Source organism: Aricia agestis, chromosome Z, assembly GCF_905147365.1.
Source record: "Aricia agestis chromosome Z, ilAriAges1.1, whole genome shotgun sequence".
Taxonomy (NCBI): Eukaryota; Metazoa; Arthropoda; class Insecta; order Lepidoptera; family Lycaenidae; genus Aricia; species Aricia agestis.
Window position 1 is genome coordinate 32,234,384 of NC_056428.1, and position 23,097 is coordinate 32,257,480.

The following is a 23,097-nucleotide window of genomic DNA, read 5'->3' on the forward strand; positions in this document are numbered from 1 at the left end:
ATGGAGAATGGAAGGAAAGTGAGCTTAAAAATGAGTGGATAACTATAAGGAAAAAGAAAGATAAGTCTAGAAATCGCTTCGCTGGAGAAAAGGGTACCTGTATGGAGTCTCAGAAGTTTAGAGCAGCTGATATTATGGTGCCTCTATTTATCAACAATGTTCACATCGAAACGAGGGAGGAGGATATTATTTCTCACATTTTATGTAAAACACAAGTTAAGGTGTCGTTGTCAAAAATTAAAACTAAGCAGCCCAGGGAATATAATTCATACAAAATCCTTGTACCTAAACACAAGCTGAGTATGTTTATGGACTCAAATCTCTGGCCAGACGGCATATCTTTTCGTAGGTTTATCGAGTTTCAAAAAAGGAAAGTCCTCAAGGACATAGCAAATGAGGCTCATAACTCAGTTAAACATGGATAGTGACAATAAAACAACACTTATATCTTTTAATTGTAAAAACATAAAGAGATCTTTGGAATGCGTGACTAATTTAAGTAAAACGGCGGATATTATCTTATTGCAAGAAACCTGGCTGCTGCCTCATGAAATATCAGAACTCAATCGAGTAAATACACAGTTCAGCTATTACGGGAAGTCAGCTGCTGTTGACACTTCGCAGGGCCACGCAGGGCATCTTGCGTGGTCGACCGTACGGGGGCGTTGCCTTGTTGTGGAACAAGATGAAGTTTAACTGTGTTTCTGTGGTTCATTGTGTGAGTGACAGATTGGTGGCAATTAAAATTTCTACTGCAGATAGAGAATTTCTTGTGTTCAGTGTTTACATGCCTACTGATTGCTCAGAAAACTTCCCAGAATATGTTCAATGTCTCAGTGAGATAGTGGCAATTATTGAGAACTGTGATTTAGAAACTGTATATATTTTAGGGGATTTTAATGCACATCCGGGCGGGACCTTTGGTAGTGAACTGATACATTTTTGTGCTGAACAAAAATGGAGTTGTGTTGACATTGACATGTTAGATAAGGATACGTTCACTTTTGTAAGTGAAGCACATGGCAGTAGAAGATGGCTCGATCATTGCATAACTACTGAGTCAGCGCGACGGTCGGTGTCATCCATTAAGGTATGTTACGATGTGTACTGGTCGGATCATTTCCCGCTACAAATTCAGTGCAATATTTATACAGTTGGTCAGGAGACTCTTTTGTTGCCGCGTGCTTCTATGAACAAAGTTATATGGGGGAATAGAGACAACAGTCAAATTGAATTGTATACTAAGATCTGTAACGATAAATTAAGGGAAATTGAATTCCCTCATAAATTAGGTTTATGTTGTGATGCAGAGTGTGAGAATAAAAATGAAGAACATTTATCTCACATAGATAAGTTCTATTTTAAAATTATAAGTACACTACAAGAGGCTATAAGTACACTACAGGAGGAGATATGTAGCAACAGTTTTAACGACTGTAGTAACGTTAAGAGACGTACAAAAAGTATTATAGGATGGAACAAATATGTTAGGCTCGCCCACCGGAATGCAAGACGAAATTTTCTGAATTGGGTTCAATGTGGACGGCCGCGGGTTGGTAATATTTACAATAAAATGAGGGAGTCTAGAATTTTATTTAAGAAAAAGTTAAAATAATGTCAAAAAAATGAGGAAATAATTAAAATGAATAATATTGCTGCTAAACATAAAAATAAAGACTTTCGGGGATTTTGGCGAGAAACAAAAAAGATGAGCCCTAAGTCTAGTATTCCGGTGAGTGTTGACAGTATTTGTGAGCCTAAAAATATTGCTAATTTGTTTAGGTCTCACTTTACAGTTAAAAATATTACACCGCCGCTGAATAATGCTGATGCAGGGACCGTCGTTTCTGGGGATTTTGAACGTTTTACCACCAAAGAAGTTTTAATGACTATTAAACAAATGACAAGAGGGACCACAGAGGGACCCAGGACACGACGGCCTCAGCATTGAGCATTTTCTTCACGCGGGTCCTCATCTACCGAGGCTTTTAGGAGTGCTATTTACTATTTGTAAAAGGCACTCCTATCTGCCTACTGAACTAATGAGGACAATTGTAGTACCAGTGGTAAAAAACAAGACTGGAGATATTTCTGATAAGGCCAATTACAGACCTATCTCACTAGCCACTGTTACGGCTAAAGTACTTGATGGTTTGCTTGAGTGTCTCTCAAGTTAAACAACATCTTGACATACACGATGCACAGTTTGGGTTTAGGCCAAAGCTGTCCACAGAATGTGCAATTCTGTCTCTTAAACATATCATCAAGTATTATACGATACCAGCAGAAAAACATGTGTGTATGGTGCTTTTCTAGACCTGTCGAAGGCGTTTGATCTGGTTTGCTATGATGTCCTCTGGTCTAAAATGTCCAAGTGTGGTGTTCCATCAGTTAAACTATTTAAATACTGGTACGGGCATCAGACAAACCAGGACAGGTGGCTTGGACACTTGTCCGATGAATATACGTTGGACTGTGGACTGAGATAGGGTGGGTTGTCCTCGCCAACGCTCTTCAATCTCTATGTGAATGAATTCATTGATGAACTTAGCAATACACAGGTCGGATGCTCCCTTGACTTGGTGTTGCTGAGTCCATCAATTTCGGCTCTAAGGATATTGATTGGTGTGTGCGAGAGATACGCATTGTTACATGGCCTCGTCTACAACGTTAAGAAAAGCCAGCTGGTTATATTTAAAACTAAAGGTTGTAACTTAGACTCGGTGCCAACTGTAACTCTGAATGGAGGGGCTCTTACTAGGGTGTCGTCTTGGTCATATGGTGATTGAGGACTTGAAAGACAACTGTGACATTGAAAGGGAACGGAGGGCGATGGCAGTCCGATGTAACATGTTGGCCCGCAGATTTGCACGATGTAGTAAAGAAGTTAAATTAACTCTCTTCAGAGCTTTTTGTCAATCTATGTATACGTGCAATCTGTGGGTTGACTACACGCAGCGGGCTTACAACGCTCTTCGAGTCCAATATAATAATACACTAAGAGTGATGTTGGGGCTTCCGCGATTCTGCAGCGCGTCAAATATGTTTGCTCAAACTCACACTGATGGCTTTCAAGCCGTCATAAGAAAGCGAGTAGCTTCTTTGATGAGCAGAGGTCGCGCAAGCACCAACACTATTCTTAGGGTGATAAGCGATAAAGTAGAGTGTCCAATCATGCGTCATTGGGTGCACATTCATGTTTACGTGCCCAGTGCTGCTGGTAGGCCACACTGATAGATATTTTAACTAATAATATAATTCCTGAGTACTAACATAGTTTGTAATAAAATAATTATTGTATTTACTAACAGCTTATGGACTCCGGTCTGAAATAAATATTTTTATTTTTTTATAATATGCTTAGACTACTTCCCACGAAACCGAAGTCACCACATGTTTCCATATACATTTTAAGGAGTTCCCTCGATTAGTCATGGCTCCCAGCATCAGATCACCACTTTTGTGAGTATCCAAATTGGGATGACACTCTGTACGCCAAAAGAAAAATTTTGAAAATCGGTTCACAAACAGCGGAGTAATCGTTGAATATAAAAAACGAACATAACACCTCCCCCATTTTGAAAGTCAGTTAAAATTGTAGCCTATGCTTTATTCTGATGTGCTATATTATTGTAAAGTTTCATTAAGATACATTCAGTAGTTTTTGCGTGAAAGAGTAACAAACATCCATACATCCAAACAAACTTTCGCTTTTATAATATTATAAAGTATTTAAAGTATAAAGTAATAAAGTATAAAGTAGGATTAATTATATTCTGTTCACTAAACAATGCAGGCATGTCTTGTATGGCAAAAGCCCTTATTAAAATAAAGATTTAAAAAAAAACTCTTTGTCGCGGAACAGAAAACCGACAACAATCGGGGAACGGGCCGCGAAGTGCGAAACATATGCGAATCGGATCTCTCACTCATGCTTCGCAGGAATTTCGCGGCGCCGCGCCGCGGCGTCGCGCGGTTCGCGCGCGAGTGCGGATGCGGTCGGGGAACCAGCCGCGAAGTGCGAAAAATATGCGAACCGGATCCACACTCACGTTTCGCGGAAATTCCGCGGTGTCGCGCGCGGTTTTCGCGCGAGTGGGGATGGGGCCTTACGGCGAAGTCCATAGACAAGAATCCAGACCAATGAAGCCGTTGAGATACTATATAAAGGAGAGAGCCTTATATCGGTGTATAAGCGTCAAAAGCGTGTAATGTTATATCCTACTTACTAGGACATAACAAAGGAGTCGGTCTGCATATTTCATGTAATAAAAGTGTTAATTAAAGGTTTTTAATGAATATTTTATGCTAGATATTGTTGAGTTTTATGGTTCCGCTAAATAATAAACCATAAGAATGGCCAAAGAATGCCCCAAAAACGTGCATTTAACATTGAATACATAAGTTTTGAACAACGTTTTTTGGGCTTTTCAATCAGTATTTTTGTAAACTAAAAAGATAATTTATAAGTTTAATAATCCCTAATTTGTGCTTTATAAGTAGAGATGAAAATTCCCCGGAAAGTTTCCATTTCTAAGGAATATTTCCTGAAAACTTCCTGAAAATTTCCAAATTTGGAAGTTTTGAAAACTGTCATTTATCTTATAAAGACAGTTGTGACGTTTATTTTTAAATGCAAATAACACTAAAATTAGGTACTTATTATAGTTTTGATTAAATTGAACATACTATAGGTATAAAATATGTGATACGAAAGCAGATTTGTCTACTTTATTATTCAGTCGCATGATTTAGATCTTATTTATTATAAATATTTATCTAAGATATCATTATTTTCAAACATATATTGCTCAGGATTGACTTTGCTTTACGCTTTTCGATTTTTTTATATTAAGTATATTTTTCTTTGAAACATATAAAATTGCATTAAAAAAAAACCAGAATAGTTTTCTAATAGTAATACAGAAAATAAAATTTTTTGAAGTATAAGTGTCTCTATTAAGGGTCGAATTAACGGCTAAACTTCTTTCTAAAGTCAATCAGCTGATTTGATCTTACTCATACTTATATAAAAAAATTACGTATTGAATTGAGTACCTCATTTGTTTTCGTCGGTAAAAATAACTATTTTATAGAAGAAAAACTATTTTTAAAAAATTCGCATATGTTCCTGAAACTTTCCAAAGTTTCGGAAACTTTCCGAAATTTTCAACACTATTTACAAGGCATTAGTGCTAAAAATGATGTGCCTGAAGTTCCGAACGTTCAAGTGAACGAATTAGCTACAAAACAAAAACAACTTATCTTGTGTATCAAAATATAATATGCATCATAGTGAGATAAGGGGACACTTTTAGAGGGTGCAAATGTTATTTCTAACTCAAAAAATAGTCATCCCTAAAACCCACCCTTACAATTCCAAGTCGATTTTCTTCCACCCCACAGTGATTGAAAATTCTAAAAAAAATCATGCTAGTATATTTATAGATCCTACATACGATGGTAATATTTTCAACTTGCGGAGTCACCCCTAAAACTTACCCTTAAAATTCAAAGTCGATTTTCTCCCACACCACAGTGATTGAAAATTCTAAAAAAATTCATGCTAGTATACTTATAGATCCTACATACGATGGTAATATTTTCAACTTGCGGACTCACCCCTAAAACTTACCCTTAAAATTCAAAGTCGATTTTCTACCATACCACAGTGATTGAAAATTCTAAAAAAATTCATGCTAGTATACTTATAGATCCTACATACGATGGTAATATTTTCAACTTGCGGACTCACCCCTAAAAATTACCCTTAAAATTCAAAGTCGATTTTCTCCCACACCACAGTGATTGAAAATTCTAAAAAAATTCATGCTAGTATATTTTAAGATCCTACATACGATGGTAATATTTTCAACTTGCGGACTCACCCCTAAAACTTACCCTTAAAATTCAAAGTCGATTTTCTCCCACACCACAGTGATTGAAAATTCTAAAAAAATTCATGCTAGTATATTTTAAGATCCTACATACGATGGTAATATTTTCAACTTGCGGACTCACCCCTAAAACTTACCCTTAAAATTCAAAGTCGATTTTCTACCATACCACAGTGATTGAAAATTCTAAAAAAATTCATGCTAGTATACTTATAGATCCTACATACGATGGTAATATTTTCAACTTGCGGACTCACCCCTAAAAATTACCCTTAAAATTCAAAGTCGATTTTCTCCCACACCACAGTGATTGAAAATTCTAAAAAAATTCATGCTAGTATATTTTAAGATCCTACATACGATAGTAATATTTTCAACTTGCGGACTCACCCCTAAAAATTACCCTTAAAATTCAAAGTCGATTTTCTCCCACACCACAGTGATTGAAAATTCTAAAAAAATTCATGCTAGTATATTTTAAGATCCTACATACGATGGTAATATTTTCAACTTGCGGACTCACCCCTAAAACTTACCCTTAAAATTCAAAGTCGATTTTCTCCCACACCACAGTGATTGAAAATTCTAAAAAAATTCATGCTAGTATACTTATAGATCCTACATACGATGGTAATATTTTCAACTTGCGGACTCACCCCTAAAACTTACCCTTAAAATTCAAAGTCGATTTTCTACCATACCACAGTGATTGAAAATTCTAAAAAAATTCATGCTAGTATACTTATAGATCCTACATACGATGGTAATATTTTCAACTTGCGGACTCACCCCTAAAACTTACCCTTAAAATTCAAAGTCGATTTTCTACCATACCACAGTAATTGAAAATTCTAAAAAAAATCATGCTAGTATACTTATAGATCCTACATACGATGGTAATATTTTCAACTTGCGGACTCACCCCTAAAACTTACCCTTAAAATTCAAAGTCAATTTTCTACCATACCACAGTGATTGAAAATTCTAAAAAAATTCATGCTAGTAAACTTATAGATTCTACATACCATGGTCATATTTTCAACTTGCGGACTTACCCCTAAAACTTACCCTTAAAATTCAAAGTCGATTTTCTCCCACACCACAGTGATTGAAAATTCTAAAAAAATTCATGCTAGTATATTTTAAGATCCTACATACGATGGTAATATTTTCAACTTGCGGACTCACCCCTAAAACTTACCCTTAAAATTCAAAGTCGATTTTCTCCCACACCATAGTGATTGAAAATTCTAAAAAAAATCATGCTAGTATATTTTAAGATCCTACATACGATGGTAATATTTTCAACTTGCGGACTCACCCCTAAAACTTACCCTTAAAATTCAAAGTCGATTTTCTCCCACACCACAGTGATTGAAAATTCTAAAAAAATTCATGCTAGTATATTTTAAGATCCTACATACGATGGTAATATTTTCAACTTGCGGACTCACCCCTAAAACTTACCCTTAAAATTCAAAGTCGATTTTCTACCATACCACAGTGATTGAAAATTCTAAAAAAATTCATGCTAGTATACTTATAGATCCTACATACGATGGTAATATTTTCAACTTGCGGACTCACCCCTAAAACTTACCCTTAAAATTCAAAGTCGATTTTCTACCATACCACAGTAATTGAAAATTCTAAAAAAATTCATGCTAGTATACTTATAGATCCTACATACGATGGTAATATTTTCAACTTGCGGACTCACCCCTAAAACTTACCCTTAAAATTCAAAGTCGATTTTCTCCCACACCACAGTGATTGAAAATTCTAAAAAAATTCATGCTAGTATACTTATAGATCCTACATACGATGGTAATATTTTCAACTTGCGGACTCACCCCTAAAACTTACCCTTAAAATTCAAAGTCGATTTTCTACCATACCACAGTAATTGAACATTCTAAAAAAATTCATGCTAGTATACTTATAGATCCTACATACGATGGTAATATTTTCAACTTGCGGACTCACCCCTAAAACTTACCCTTAAAATTCAAAGTCGATTTTCTCCCACACCACAGTGATTGAAAATTCTAAAAAAATTCATGCTAGTATATTTTAAGATCCTACATACGATGGTAATATTTTCAACTTGCGGACTCACCCCTAAAACTTACCCTTAAAATTCAAAGTCGATTTTCTACCATACCACAGTGATTGAAAATTCTAAAAAAATTCATGCTAGTATACTTATAGATCCTAAGTAAGGGTAAGTATTTTTAATACCAAAATTGGGTATTAATTTTTTTAGTTTATGGTAGACTTTTACATGGAACTGCCCTGTTATCTATTATTGACAAATATTTTTAACTATAAGGCATCTATTATTTAAACTTATATTATTACTTCCAATGAAATAAAATACGAAAAAGATGACTGATAAATGTATACTTACCGAATGACACAGAGATCCTTTAGCAATCGATGAAAGCGACACACCGTCGATGTTTTCTATATCTTTAATTAGTGTAGGTATTACTTCTGCGAGAGAAACTTTTTTTGCTGTGGGTTATTTTAAATAAATTAAACCAAGTAAAAAACCACAATGTCTCGAAATATCTCAAAGCGTTACGTCACAGATGGTCGAGCTTGAATGTAGTCGTGGAAAGTTTTTTTAGGGGTGAGTCCGCAAGTTGAAAATATTACCATCGTATGTAGGATCTTAAAATATACTAGCATGAATATTTTTAGAATTTTCAATCACTGTGGTGTGGGAGAAAATCGACTTTGAATTTTAAGGGTAATTTTTAGGGGTGAGTCCGCAAGTTGAAAATATTACCATCGTATGTAGGATCTATAAGTATACTAGCATGAATTTTTTTAGAATTTTCAATCACTGTGGTATGGTAGAAAATCGACTTTGAATTTTAAGGGTAAGTTTTAGGGGTGAGTCCGCAAGTTGAAAATATTACCATCGTATGTAGGATCTTAAAATATACTAGCATGATTTTTTTTAGAATTTTCAATCACTGTGGTGTGGGAGAAAATCGACTTTGAATTTTAAGGGTAATTTTTAGGGGTGAGTCCGCAAGTTGAAAATATTACCATCGTATGTAGGATCTATAAGTATACTAGCATGAATTTTTTTAGAATTTTCAATCACTGTGGTGTGGGAGAAAATCGACTTTGAATTTTAAGGGTAAGTTTTAGGGGTGAGTCCGCAAGTTGAAAATATTACTATCGTATGTAGGATCTTAAAATATACTAGCATGAATTTTTTTAGAATTTTCAATCACTGTGGTGTGGGAGAAAATCGACTTTGAATTTTAAGGGTAATTTTTAGGGGTGAGTCCGCAAGTTGAAAATATTACCATCGTATGTAGGATCTATAAGTATACTAGCATGAATTTTTTTAGAATTTTCAATCACTGTGGTATGGTAGAAAATCGACTTTGAATTTTAAGGGTAAGTTTTAGGGGTGAGTCCGCAAGTTGAAAATATTACCATCGTATGTAGGATCTTAAAATATACTAGCATGAATTTTTTTAGAATTTTCAATCACTGTGGTGTGGGAGAAAATCGACTTTGAATTTTAAGGGTAAGTTTTAGGGGTGAGTCCGCAAGTTGAAAATATTACCATCGTATGTAGGATCTTAAAATATACTAGCATGAATTTTTTTAGAATTTTCAATCACTGTGGTGTGGGAGAAAATCGACTTTGAATTTTAAGGGTAATTTTTAGGGGTGAGTCCGCAAGTTGAAAATATTACCATCGTATGTAGGATCTATAAGTATACTAGCATGAATTTTTTTAGAATTTTCAATCACTGTGGTATGGTAGAAAATTGACTTTGAATTTTAAGGGTAAGTTTTAGGGGTGAGTCCGCAAGTTGAAAATATTACCATCGTATGTAGGATCTATAAGTATACTAGCATGAATTTTTTTAGAATTTTCAATCACTGTGGTGTGGGAGAAAATCGACTTTGAATTTTAAGGGTAAGTTTTAGGGGTGACTCCGCAAGTTGAAAATATTACCATCGTATGTAGGATCTATAAGTATACTAGCATGATTTTTTTTAGAATTTTCAATCACTGTGGGGTGGAAGAAAATCGACTTGGAATTGTAAGGGTGGGTTTTAGGGATGACTATTTTTTGAGTTAGAAATAACATTTGCACCCTCTAAAAGTGTCCCCTTATCTCACTATGATGCATATTATATTTTGATACACAAGATAAGTTGTTTTTGTTTTGTAGCTAATTCGTTCACTTGAACGTTCGGAACTTCAGGCACATTAAAAATGTCACATCAATTAACAATTTGGCCACAAACATTGCATAGCTTTTTACAGTGTTTACGGATTCTCATTACTTGAACTATTATAGTAGTAGTAGTATATCGATATCGTAAACTAAATGACTTTCTTTTCTGGATTGTAATGTGCTTCGAAATCATCGATGAATAGAAAATAAGCACAAAATGGCCACGCGATGACGGGCTAAGGTTACATATTAGATACTATGAATGAAGCTACATGACCGATTTGGTCGTCAGCTCTCCGTCGAAAAGGCATAAGCTTCTAGAGATAACTGCTAATCTAAGTAGGTACTTTGTAGAAAAGTTTAAAGTTTAAACCACCACCAAATCTTGGTTCAGGATTTTAATAAAAAAAATGTTCCTCTATGCGAATCTGGATGTATGAAGTTACACGAAACGTCTATTTGAAAGAAGATGATAAATAAAGTAAATTGAATCGTGGCTTTGATCGCGGCTTGCAAAATTTTAGTATAAAAATGTGGAGCTTTTTAAAACCAGAACGAAAAAACACTAAAGTGAGCATCATGGCTCCCGAAGACTCCACAACCAAACGGCAATGCGCGTGGCAATGCACTCAGCTACCGAAAAATGTTCCCTCACCTGGACTTGCGCAAAATATTCTACATCCCAAGAAAGATGTCTTTTTGCTAAAGGTGATGCGTACTCTTTAGTTAATTGAGATTTTAAGCTTGTACCTAGTTGTAAATTTATTGTAATGATGCGTATTCCCAGTAATATAAATGCGAAAGTGATCTGTGATCTGTCTGACTGATATAACTTGGTATGCAATTACTTTTAGTCCCGGGACAGAATATAATAATATTATGATCCACACTATTTTAACTAATGCCGGAGGCAAAATTAGAGGAGGTTGTCCCAAAATGTATTAAATTTAATAACAATCAATAACATAGGTTGCAAAAATCGGTCCTAACGGAGACCGCCGCTGCAAAATGGAGCTTGAGCTGGTAACTCCGAAGGCTCCAGAGAGGAAACTGCCAGGTCGATATGATACCAAGGAGACTCAGTGCGACAATAAGCCATCGTGCAGCTGCCTGCAGCAAAAGAAGAGAAGACAATAAAATATAATTCTAAGGGCCTGTTTCACCACTTCCTGATAAAGTACCGGATAGGCTATCCGCAACTTTTATGACAGATTCTCTATACTCTATCTGTCAAGTGCAGTGGCCAGCTGTGGTAGATAGCCTATCCGGGCTCCGGCACTTATCAGCAAGTGGTGAAACAGGCCCTGAATAAAGCTTTAGAACATCGTTGTATCTTTATTTTTTAATTTGATGTAGCATTTTTAAGTTGAGAAGGCTATACCCCGTTTTTCAGCACAAGTTAGTAAGATCGCTTTAAATAATTGGTGTTTGAATGAAAATTTGCTTATTTAATACTTAATGCTTATTGTTCATTCAGACACCAAAAGCGGAATCGGTCACAATTAAAGCCTCGTTTCCACTAAGCAACAATTCACGCGCAACATGCTGGACAACAAGTTGCCCAACATGTTGAAAGTCAGCGCGGGACTTTTGATGAACAACGTTGTCTGTCTACGCATCTACTTTACGTCAGTCGTCGCCAACATGTCGCCAGAGGAACTTGTGTTGATTTTAGTGGCAGTGGTTATAATTTTTTTATAGTATCTGTGAGCAGTATCCCATAGACGTTCATAGTTTTGGTACAGTTCGCTTAATTTGAGCACTTGTTCGTTAGACCACACTACGGACATTGTTGCGCGCGTCTCCACTTGACGACAATTGATGCAATTCTCTTTAAACAAACAACAAGCCGCGCGTCATGTTGCGCGTCAGCTGGCAACATCGCGCGCTGTTGTGCAGCGTTGCCGTACATGTTGAGCGTCACGTGTCGCGCGCTAAATGTTGCCTAGTGGAGTCGCGGCTTTAGGGAATGCAATCTCGATCTTGCAAGATCAAGATTCCACCAAGATCTTGAGTGATTTTCCAAGATTCAATCTTGAAAGCCATCAATCCTGAATTTCGAAATCCTGTTCGCGATCTTGACAAGATAGTCCAAGATTGTAACAAGATTTCGAGATTTTCAGACTGTTCATACCTGCGCTGCAAAGCGCGAACCACAGATTTAAGGGTATATAATATAAGTAGTAGACAGATAAGGGTGAATTTCCCAAACGGCTTTTTTTTTTGTCTTCGTTGAAATTACTATTAAAAAAAGGGAATACGAGGGCTGCTATTTATGTATCCGGAATTAAAAAAAGAAACAAACATATATCATTTAATATGGTTTTATTGCTTTTCAAAATATTCGCCGCGATGATCGACACACTTTTGCATACGCTGGAACCAATTTTCATAGCACTTTTTCCATTCTGATTGAGGTATCTCCAAAACGTGCATTTTGAACGCATCAACAGCCTCTTCGCGGCTCGAAAAACGTTGACCACGTAATTTGTTCTTCGCGTATGGAAATAAAAAGAAATCGTTAGGTGCCAAATCAGGGCTGTACGGCGGATGACCAGTCAATTCGATCTTTTGACCCTCCAAAAACTGAGTTGTTTCAGCTGAGGTGTGACAGCTAGCATTGTCGTGATGTAATATGATTCTGCGTTGTCGGTTGTCCTTTCTTATTTCTTCAAAGACTTCTGGTAAACAAATGGTCGTATACCATTCAGAATTAACCGTTTTACGATTCTCTAATGGCACTGTAGCCACATGTCCATTAATTCCAAAAAAACAGGCGACCATTTGCTTCAAAGTACTTTTTGCACGAGTAACTTTTGTTGGTTTCGGCTCATCTTGGAACACCCACACCGTTGACTGTTGTTTAGTTTCGGGGTCATATGCATAGATCCAAGATTCATCACCTGTGTAGATATTATAAACGGCTTTTGACGTACCACGGTTGTATTTTTTATCATTTTTTTGCACCAATCGACACGAGCCCGTTTTTGATCGATTGTCAAGTTGTGCGGAATCTAACGCGAACATATTTTTTCTACAGCCAAATGTTCGTGTAATATCTTATGTATGCTCGTCATACTTATGCCTAAGGACGCCTCTATCTCGCGATATGTAACATGACGATCACGCATTATTAGTTCCCGCACAGCATCTATATTTTGTGGGACAACAGCTGTTTTTGGGCGACCTTCTTTATTTTCATCCGTGAGCATAGACCGCCCACGATTAAACTCACTGTACCAGTGATAAACAGTGGTTTTTGATGGTGCTTCATCTCCAAAAGTTGCGGTGAGTTGAATAAAGCACTGTTGTTGATTTAGCCCACGCCAAAAATCGTAGTAAATCATTGCACGAAAATGTTCACGCGTTAAATCCATGGCAAATGAAGACACTCAATTTTCAAAATGACGCCACAATAGAAAAATAATTGACAGTCACATGAAACAAAATGTATTCTTCAACCAAAGAGTTCTATTTTCAAATGTTGTAATTACTTTTTAAATATTGTTCTTGTAAGTGGCCAGTTCCGGATACATAAATAGCAGCCCTCGTATTGTTGTAAATTATTTGTTTTACTATTCAATGGGTAGCTATAGGATTGTGGCAAAAATATAATATGCCTAGGACTATTACAAAGGTAGAAATAAATAACTTGAAGATCTATTTTTATCAAATCGGTGCTGTCCCTCTACTTTTTTTACAAACAAAAACGCTTACATACTAGAAAATATGAATAATTTAAGGGTATAACTTATCTTATTTCGTAGAATATTAGTTAATCTATTATTATATACCATATTTTATTACATAATTAGCGATTATAGTTACTTAGAGGCACAAATGTACTTGTCCTAAGAATTTTCCTCATATCGCTGGATAAAAGAAATTTGAGCATTACTTTTCATCGACGAGTCAGGCAGTCTCCCCACCCCAAATTTAATTTACTCCTTAGTGTGTGCTTCCACGCAGTCAAGACAGATTTTCGTCAAACCGCTGCATATTCGTGCCAACAATATAAGTATGCCATTAAAATGTTCTTGGGCAATTATTTTATAATATCGGTGATTGAATTTTTTTAATGTAATTAATAGTTTTAAAATTGTTGTTTGGTTCTAATAAATGTATTAAGTGATTAAGCTTCATTATCTGTAACCAAATTTATCTTAAATATAATGCATTTTTCATAATTTCCTAAAAAGTGCGTTTTTTCTCACGTCGCTGCTCTCATATCGGTGTAATCGGTGGTCATTTTAACCACGGATATGATAATTTACACCGAAATTATAAGAAAAAATGAATCGGTGTCTTAAATCTAATATCGGTGTTTGGAATCATGACCAACGCACAGTTTTGTCACATCGGTGGATTGCTTTATTATATCGGTTGATAATTTTACCATATCGGTGAATTGTTTTATCATATCGGTTGATCTAGTGGCATTTCGTTAAGTATACAAAGAAATTACAAATGCGCATGATAGTAAAAATGAATGGATGTAAGGGTGTATGGGCCATTTAAAGTTTTTACTTTATTTTTATTTTCACATCTAGTTCATTTTAATAAAGACAACGATGATAAATTTTATTATTTTACTACGAATAATAAAAACTAAGGAAAAGTAACTACATCAAAAAACATGCTCCACAATACTTGTCAAAAAAGTGTACCTTATAACCGTGTACGGGGTACTTTAAAGTACCCCGTACACGGTAATTCAGCATGACCATTCATTTACGTGAATTATATGCTGCATGATGAACGCTCATTTTTCATCATGCAGCATGATAATTCAGGAGGATAATTCAAGAGTATAATAATAATGTTATTTACTAAACTAAAAAAATACGTGGGAGAGCCATGCTTCGGCACGAATGGGCCGGCTCGACCGGAGAAATACCACGTTCTCACAGAAAACCGGCATGAAACAGCGCTTGCGCTGTGTTTCGCCGAGTGAGTGAGTTTACCGGAGGCCCAATCCCTTACCCTATTCCCTTCCCTTCCCATCCCTACCCTCCCCTCAGGGGCGTCTTTCCCATAGGTGCCACGTGTGCGGTGCACACGGGCGCCGCGGTCCTAGGGGCACCGAGCGCCGCTCGCACTTGGCGCGCGCCCGCGCTGGCCGGCCGCCACGGCCCACGCTTTATTGACCAACGTAAAAAGAACTCCAGTTTGCAAACATTTTTGGGTAATTTTTTTTTAAAGAAGGCAGGTCTCTGTAGCCCTGACGTCACTGCGACCCATGAGGATCTATTGTGACTCCTTCGCACTAGAGTATCATCCCCAACCCAATACTGCTCATAAATTGAACGATATGGTTGGGGTTGGTGCCACGAATTTCCTCTGTGGACGAGTATTCGTGGCGACCAAGGTGCCTGTTCCTGCTCTGTAGTAGAGCAGGGCAGTCGAGGAGAAGGTGAATAGGCGTTTCATCCTCCTCTTCACAGAATCTGCAAGTCCTAAACAGAATGGGTATTTGTAGCATAATTTTTGTGTAATATCCGAAGCTCTTCTTATATTTGTAGAATTACAGCAAAGCAAGGCGCGCCATTAGCGGCTCGGCTTTTGCAATATAAATATTATAATCTTTATTTTTCAACGTGAAATGAACCTTAAATGTGAAAAGCACAGTGTTCTAATTTAGAAAACAAACTGTGCCATGCTGGCTCTTCGGATGTAGAGAAGTTAGAGCTCTTCAATGAAATCGAATAATGAAATCGAATTAATACCGATGTTGTGATGATGTGATGTTTAATAAGTATATAACATGAAATTTAAAGTAAAATTGAAGTACTTAAGCGATATAAAATTTATGTTTTGGGGTTAAGCTTGTTAGGGTCAGTCAAGACATCATGGTCAAAACCGAAAAAAACTTCAATCTACAAACAAATAACAATAGAGTTTGTTATCTATTTATATTGGAGAAATTTGACAGTACCTATACTAACTTGATGTGCTGTTATAGTTCGTCTGGTGGAACGAAGGAAGCCACCGCTTAGAGTCCTCACCCTCAAACGGCCGGACAAACTGTACTTTTACTTTGTACCCATTTCATTTTGATCGCGCGCGCGCTTCTTAGGGGGCGCTAGGGTAATGTTTGCACACGGGCGCCACATGGGCTAGAGACGGCCCTGCGGCTCCCCTATTACCCTATTCGCTCTTAAAAGGCCAGCAACGCACCTGCAGCTCTTCTGATGCTGCGAGTGTCCATGGGCGACGGAAGTTTCTTTCCATCAGGTGACCCGTTTGCTCGTTTGCCCCCTTATTTCATTAAAAAAATATACAAAATTTTAATTGTTCTCAATAGTTTATAATTTATATTATAAACTATTAAAAACTAATTATTATAATTTATGTTATAAACTATTAAAAATAATAATTAAAATTTAGTGCTGGTGTCTGTACACGGGTGGCGGGGCTTTTGTCATAAAAAACACACTCGTGTTAATAACAACTGATTAAAATCGATAGCCTATGATCCTTCACGTGGGCTACTTCTTATCTGTGCCAAATAACATAAAAATTGCCGCAGTAGTTCGCGAGATAAGCCCTTTCAAATTATTTCCTCCGTTTTTTCCGCATTCTTCTATTAGTCTTAGCGTGATAAAATATAGCCTATAGACTTCCTCAATAAATGGACTATCTAACATTGAAATAATTTTTCAAATCGGACCAGTAGTTCCTGAGATTAGCGCGTTCAAGTTAGCCCTTTCAAATAATTTTCCACATTTTCATCTATTTCTTCGCTCCTATTCGTCTTAGCGTGATAAAATATAGCCTATAGCCTTCCTCGATAAATGGGCTATCTAACACTGAGAAAATCATCAAAATCCGTTGCGTAGTTTTAAAGATTAAAGGGAACAAAGGGACATGAGGGAAAAAAAGCGACTTTGTTTTATAATAAGTACTAGCTGTCCCGGCAAATGTTGTTTTGCCTGTTTACCCAGTTTTCCTGCTTTTCTCTTGAGGTTTTTCTGATTTTTTTTGTTTTATAAACCTCACGGAGCCCGAGACTTTTCCAACGAATGCAAAATCGTGGAAATCGGTTCGTGCGTTCTGGAGTTATAGCGTCAGGAAGGAAACCCCGACTTATTTTTATATATTAGCTGTGATATTAGATAGATACAGATATGTATTGAAAGAAGTTACATATTAAAACACTATATTGAACAATAAAACTAAAACGTAAATTAATAAACTAATAAAATGAAATAAAAGAAATGCGAAAACAAGTTACCGCGTGGAGCTCGGAAAATTATCTCCTTCTCTATTCTATTATTAAATTTCGAAATTCAGAACAGAAGAAAAAAAAACACATACCTATTATATCCGATAAGTATATATTTTTTTAATTTATGTTTAGGCACAGAATATATATTAGTAGTACCAAGTTAAGGTTAAACATTTTAAGAAACATTTCAGTCTAAACTCTAAACTGCCAAAAATTAAAAAAAAAAAATTAGCTCGAATAAATGTATAATTTTACTAAAATATTTCACACACCATAATAACGGAAAACAAACAAAAAAAAACTTGAGAGGTGTCAAAGGACACCCGGGCTTAGATAGGTATTATTTCTTATGTAAGTAATAAAAACCTGTATAGGGGAACTGAAGGCAAAATTGTATATTTAAGGCAAAACTCGTCTTACATCAACAAATATAGCTTTACTATTAAATTTTTTATAGAATATCTTTATTATTAATCACTCTACAATTCCTATTAATCACACAGGCCATTTTGCCTGCGTGTGAAGGTAAAATGGACCACGGTAAAGGGCAAAATGGTCCCAATGCATATGTCATTTGGGGAATACCTTTTACAAATAAATGTTGTGTACAACTAAACTACAATGTGCCTAGAGGAGACAAATCATGCACTGCACTGCACCCGTCTTTTTTGTTTTTAGGTTCTCATGAATAAATGTCACATTTTGAAGTTAACCGTTTTACCCCTTTCATTCTTTACATACTATATTAAAGTTAAAATCATGCAGAACACTGTGTCATATCATTAAATAGAAAATATTAATTACAACAAAAGTGCAGACTGGTCAAAAATTGTGTTTTTTACATCAAAATGTGAAAAAAATATTTAACCGCAATAAAAATCCGCTGCTCCGTATGACAGTTTCGCCGGCAATGACCGAGAACGGGAAGGGCCCGAGTAATTAGTATCGTTACCTAACAAATAGATGGCCCTAGTAGGTTTCAAGTAATTTGACCGTTCCGTTTTGCCTGCATGGTCCGTTTTGCATGCAGTTCCCCTACACTCAAAAATAGACGTCGCTTCACCGCACTGTTCAATGCCAGAGAGGGGGAGAGAAACAAGCACTACCGCACGGCTTACAACTATTTAGCATTTTTGCTATAGTTGTTAAAGTAACTAGTATAACATGTAAACTGGACCTTCGTTCCATCCGGGTGTCCCTTGACACCTCTCAAGTTTTTTATGATAATAATCTTATTCATTGCACCTTGAATAAATTATTGTACAAATATTTCCGGTTTCCCACACCGGTTTCGGTGACGGTGGCCGGTTTCATTGAGACCATCCCACAGGAGTAATTTTATAGTGCTCAAATGTGTGCACAGTACACAAGAGTAGGTATACTCTCTATTCCTTTTACTCTCCTAGCCCAGTGGGCCGAAAGAACGACACGACTGGCGAAAGATCAGGCGCAGGGCCGACTTTTTACATGCCCATCCGACGCATGGATCATTACTTGTCAGACGATTAGGTGATCAGCCTGCATTGTCCTAACCAATCTTGGAAATAAAATATTGTTTCCAACGCGAGAATCAAACCCACAACCACGCTAAACCACTGGACCACGGAGATCACGATACGTTCTTGTAAATACTTACCGACGTTTTTTGTATAAATTAAATTGAAAAAGTTATTTCATCATCATCATCATCATCATATCAGCCTATATTCGTCCAAAAGTTATTTATTAGCAATAAAATATTATATTATGGCAAAATATATTATTTGATTTATTAATTTTGCGCACATTAACAGTTTGTATGTCCTGTTCAAAGAAACGCATAATTATTTTAAGTGTTCGGGAGCACCACCCTGGAACTGAGTTGTCCCATGGGCATGCCGATGACATGCCGATCGCGCGATCCGCTGCATTATTGCATGACGAAAAATTAAACCACTTGTAAATCAATGTACAGCACGTAGTTTGCATGTCATTCGCGTCATTCACTACAATAAACGATCATGCGTGAATTACAGCACGTAACTCATGTCGTGCTGAAAAATTAAAGAAGTTGTCATTCAATGTACAGCACGTTGTACAGCACGTAGTTTGCATGTAATTCGCATCATTCACTGCAATACACGATAATTCGTGCATTACAGCACGTAATGCATGTAATGCAGAATTACCGTTTAGCGAGCCCAGGTAGGTACACATTTCAATACATTTGCAATATTAAGGTGACCTTGAGCGGTACTAGGCTGACGTTACATGACAGATCAAAAGGAACCAAATTTAAAACCATAGACTTAATATATATAGGTTTATGTTTAAAACGGTAATAGTATGGGAGTTACGATTCCTTAGTTTTTATTATTCGTAGTTATTTTATTTATTCTATATCCCTACATCAAATTACTGGATTTCCCAAACCGCTTTTTTGCGCGGCAAGGCTGAAAGCTATGTTATTTTTTCAAGATATCGTTTTCATTTTTGATTTTAAAAGTAAAACATAACGCTTATAATTTGGGCCTATCTTTATTGATTTTTTTAATAATTATTATTTTCCAAGAAAATAAACATAATTTATAGGCGATTTCCAATTTTGGTGGCTTGTCGCCGAACTACTTTACTCAATATCTAGACCGATTAACAGAAAACTTGATAAATGATACTGGATTAGATTTCTATTTTTATGTAGTCGTTTTATATAGTTGACTCTTCATAATATATCAATTATATTATTCTAACTTCTGTAGTTGAGTTTTTATGACACAGGTCTGTCGCGGAGAATTTTTAAATTTTGGTGGGATTTACGAAACGTTGTTTCTAAAAAATTTAATCCCTTAAGCATAAAAAATACGCCATTTACTTCATTCAGCCACACGCTAACCCGTTTAGGAGGTGGCTGTGGGCTGGGTCGTACCAGTTTCCAGCCAGAAATGAAAGAAAACCGTTTTATCACAAAACCCCCGATTTTATGCAATTTTGGTGTACTTAAATTATCCTACTTGTGGCAATAATATCATGTTGTTATTTTGAATGTCGGTAGAGTTTTGGTTTGTTTATAGTTAAGTTAATGTGCTATAACTTCAGTGCACGATTTTTTTAATGATTATTTTTCTCGCAAATTCCAATTTTGGTGGGTAAATTTTGGTGGGTAAGAGGGTGTGTAAAACAATATTTTTACAAAATACCATTGATTATTGAAGCATAAAAAATACGCCATTCACCTCATTCTGTCATAAGCTAACTCGTCTAGGTGGTGGCTGTCGTACCAGTTTCTAGTAAACACCTAATCACCAATTTTGGTGGAAACAAAAATTTTCACCAAAATTATATAAAAATGCAAGTTGTTCATCCACTCAAATATTGTAAAACAATTTAAAAATATTTTAATTTTATTTTAAGCACCCTGTTCTTGATAGAAATAAATACATAAATATAATATTATAAAAATAATATTATCACATCGCTGGATTAGTATGTCATTTCGGTGGTTAAGCATATCATATCGGTGCACAGAAATAAAAATCGGTGCCGGTTATCATATCGGTGGAAATAAGAATTTAAACTGAATTTTCTCCATAGTCTTAAATTATACGTTAATGATATTAAATTTGGGAACATTTTGTATCCTAAAGAACACATAAAACCTGAAAAGTATATAAAATATGTATAAATAAAAAAGTTCACCGATATGATAAAAAAGGTCATTTGTTGAAATTCACCCATAAGCGCAGACGACAGACTATCCGTGACGCACTTTTTAGTCGGTGGAAATAGAACCTATGCAATTGCCAAATTATATGCAGTAACGCATACGTCTGCGCTGCGCGTCGTGTGCGTTACTGCATATAGGTTCTATTTCCACGGACTATAAAGTGCGTCACGGATAGTCTGTCGTCTGCGCTGCGCCGATTTTTATGTTTCAAAAAACTTGAATTTGTAAAAACTGGGTTAGTTACAATGAGTTTCTAAAATTTAGTAACATAGAATATCATTGGTTAGTTATGTTTTACATAATATATTACTTAATATTAAAATATTGGTTACTATCAATTTTCAGCAAAAAAACGCATTTTTTTCAATTATTTTGCTCAATCTTGAAAATCCCGAAAATCTTGATTCGCGACCAAGATCTCGACCCGAATCTCAACAAGATCTCGAACTGACCAATCTTGGTTCAGAAAAAAGACGAAATCTTGAGTAGTCAATCTTGGTCCAAGATTGCATTCCCTAGTCACAATGTTTCCCTAGAAAAATTTATGAGATTCTTCTGAGGACTGAACACGCACACAGTCCGTCATTGTCCCTTTAAGGCTGGCCTCAGTCCTCACACAGCCGGAATTTCATAATCGGAAATTCATATTCTTACAGATCGATCTATGAAATTCATAATCTGAAAAATCAGAATGTGTGTGGAGCGTACTGATATTGTATGGTATTCCGGTCTTTCTGAATTAATGATATGAATTTCATAATCGGAAATTCATATTCTTACAGATCGATCTATGAAATTCATAATCTGAAAAAATCAGAATGTGTGTGGGGCGTTCTGATATTGTACGGTATTCCGGTCTTTCTGAATTAATCATATGAATTTCCGATTATGAAATTCCGGCTGTGTGAGGCCAGCCCCCCTTTAACCGCCGAGCCGAGAGATGTGACGACTAGTATGAATATATAATATACAAATAATAGTCCTGACTCCAGTCCTGAGACATAAGGCAACAATAATTATTATTTATTAGAAAGGTTAGTATAAACTCTAAAGTATCTACAGGCAACTACTAATTACTATTTAAATAGAAAACCAGCTCTAAGGCTGGCCTCACACAGCCGAAATTTCATAATTTCGGAAATTCATATTCTTACACATCGATCTATGAAATTCATAATCTGAAAATATCTGAATGTGTGTGGAGCTTTCTGATATTGTATGTTATTCCGGTCTTTCTGAATTAATAATATGAATTTCCGATTATGAAATTCCGGCTGTGTTAGGCCAGCCCCCTTTAACCGCCGAGCCGAGAGATGTGACGACTAGTATGAATATATAATATACAAAGAATAGTCCTGACTCCAGTCCTGAGACATAAGGCAACAATAATTATTATTTATTAGAAAGGTTAGTATAAACTCTAAAGTATCTACAGGCAACTACTAATTACAATTACTATAATAGAGAGCCAGCTCTAAGGCTGGCCTCACACAGCCGGAATTTCATAATCAGAAATTCATATTCTTACAGATCGATCTATGAAATTCATAATCTCAAAAAATCAGAATGTGTGTGGAGCGTTCTGATATTGTATGGTATTCCGGTCTTTCTGAATTAATAATATGAATTTCCGATCATGAAATTCCGGCTGTGTGAGGCCAGACTTAGAGCTGGCTTAGGCTGGCGTCACACAGCCGGAATGTTACTCTGAATTCATAATCTGAATTCATATTATTAATTCATAAAGACCGGAATACCATACAATATCAGAACGCTCCACACACATTCTGATTTTTTCAGATTATGAATTTTTCAGATCGATCTGAATGATACTGACGATACCGATGACGATAAAGGATGAACGTATGTATATTTGCGTTTGCATTTCTTTTTTTTATTACATAGCTATGATATTCTATTATAAACAAGTGCCGAAATTCAGATTATGACTTTACGATTACTAATTCAGAGAGACATTCCGGCTGTGTGAGGCCAGCCTTATAGAATGACGAAAGTCTGAAACTCGCTAGCTGTTGGCCCTTGGGCCCATAA

General features: G+C 36.1%; 1 protein-coding gene across 1 annotated transcript; it reads left to right on the forward strand.

Annotated features, from left to right (window-relative positions):
* The first annotated feature begins 10,466 nt into the window (after positions 1–10,466).
* On the forward strand, positions 10,467–11,286 carry LOC121739083. Its single transcript, XM_042131402.1, has 2 exons — positions 10,467–10,822; positions 11,084–11,286. Exons 1-2 carry the CDS (start codon positions 10,646–10,648, stop codon positions 11,249–11,251), a joined length of 345 nt encoding a protein of 114 aa, XP_041987336.1. The 5' UTR covers positions 10,467–10,645; the 3' UTR covers positions 11,252–11,286.
* The last annotated feature ends 11,811 nt before the right edge of the window (positions 11,287–23,097 follow it).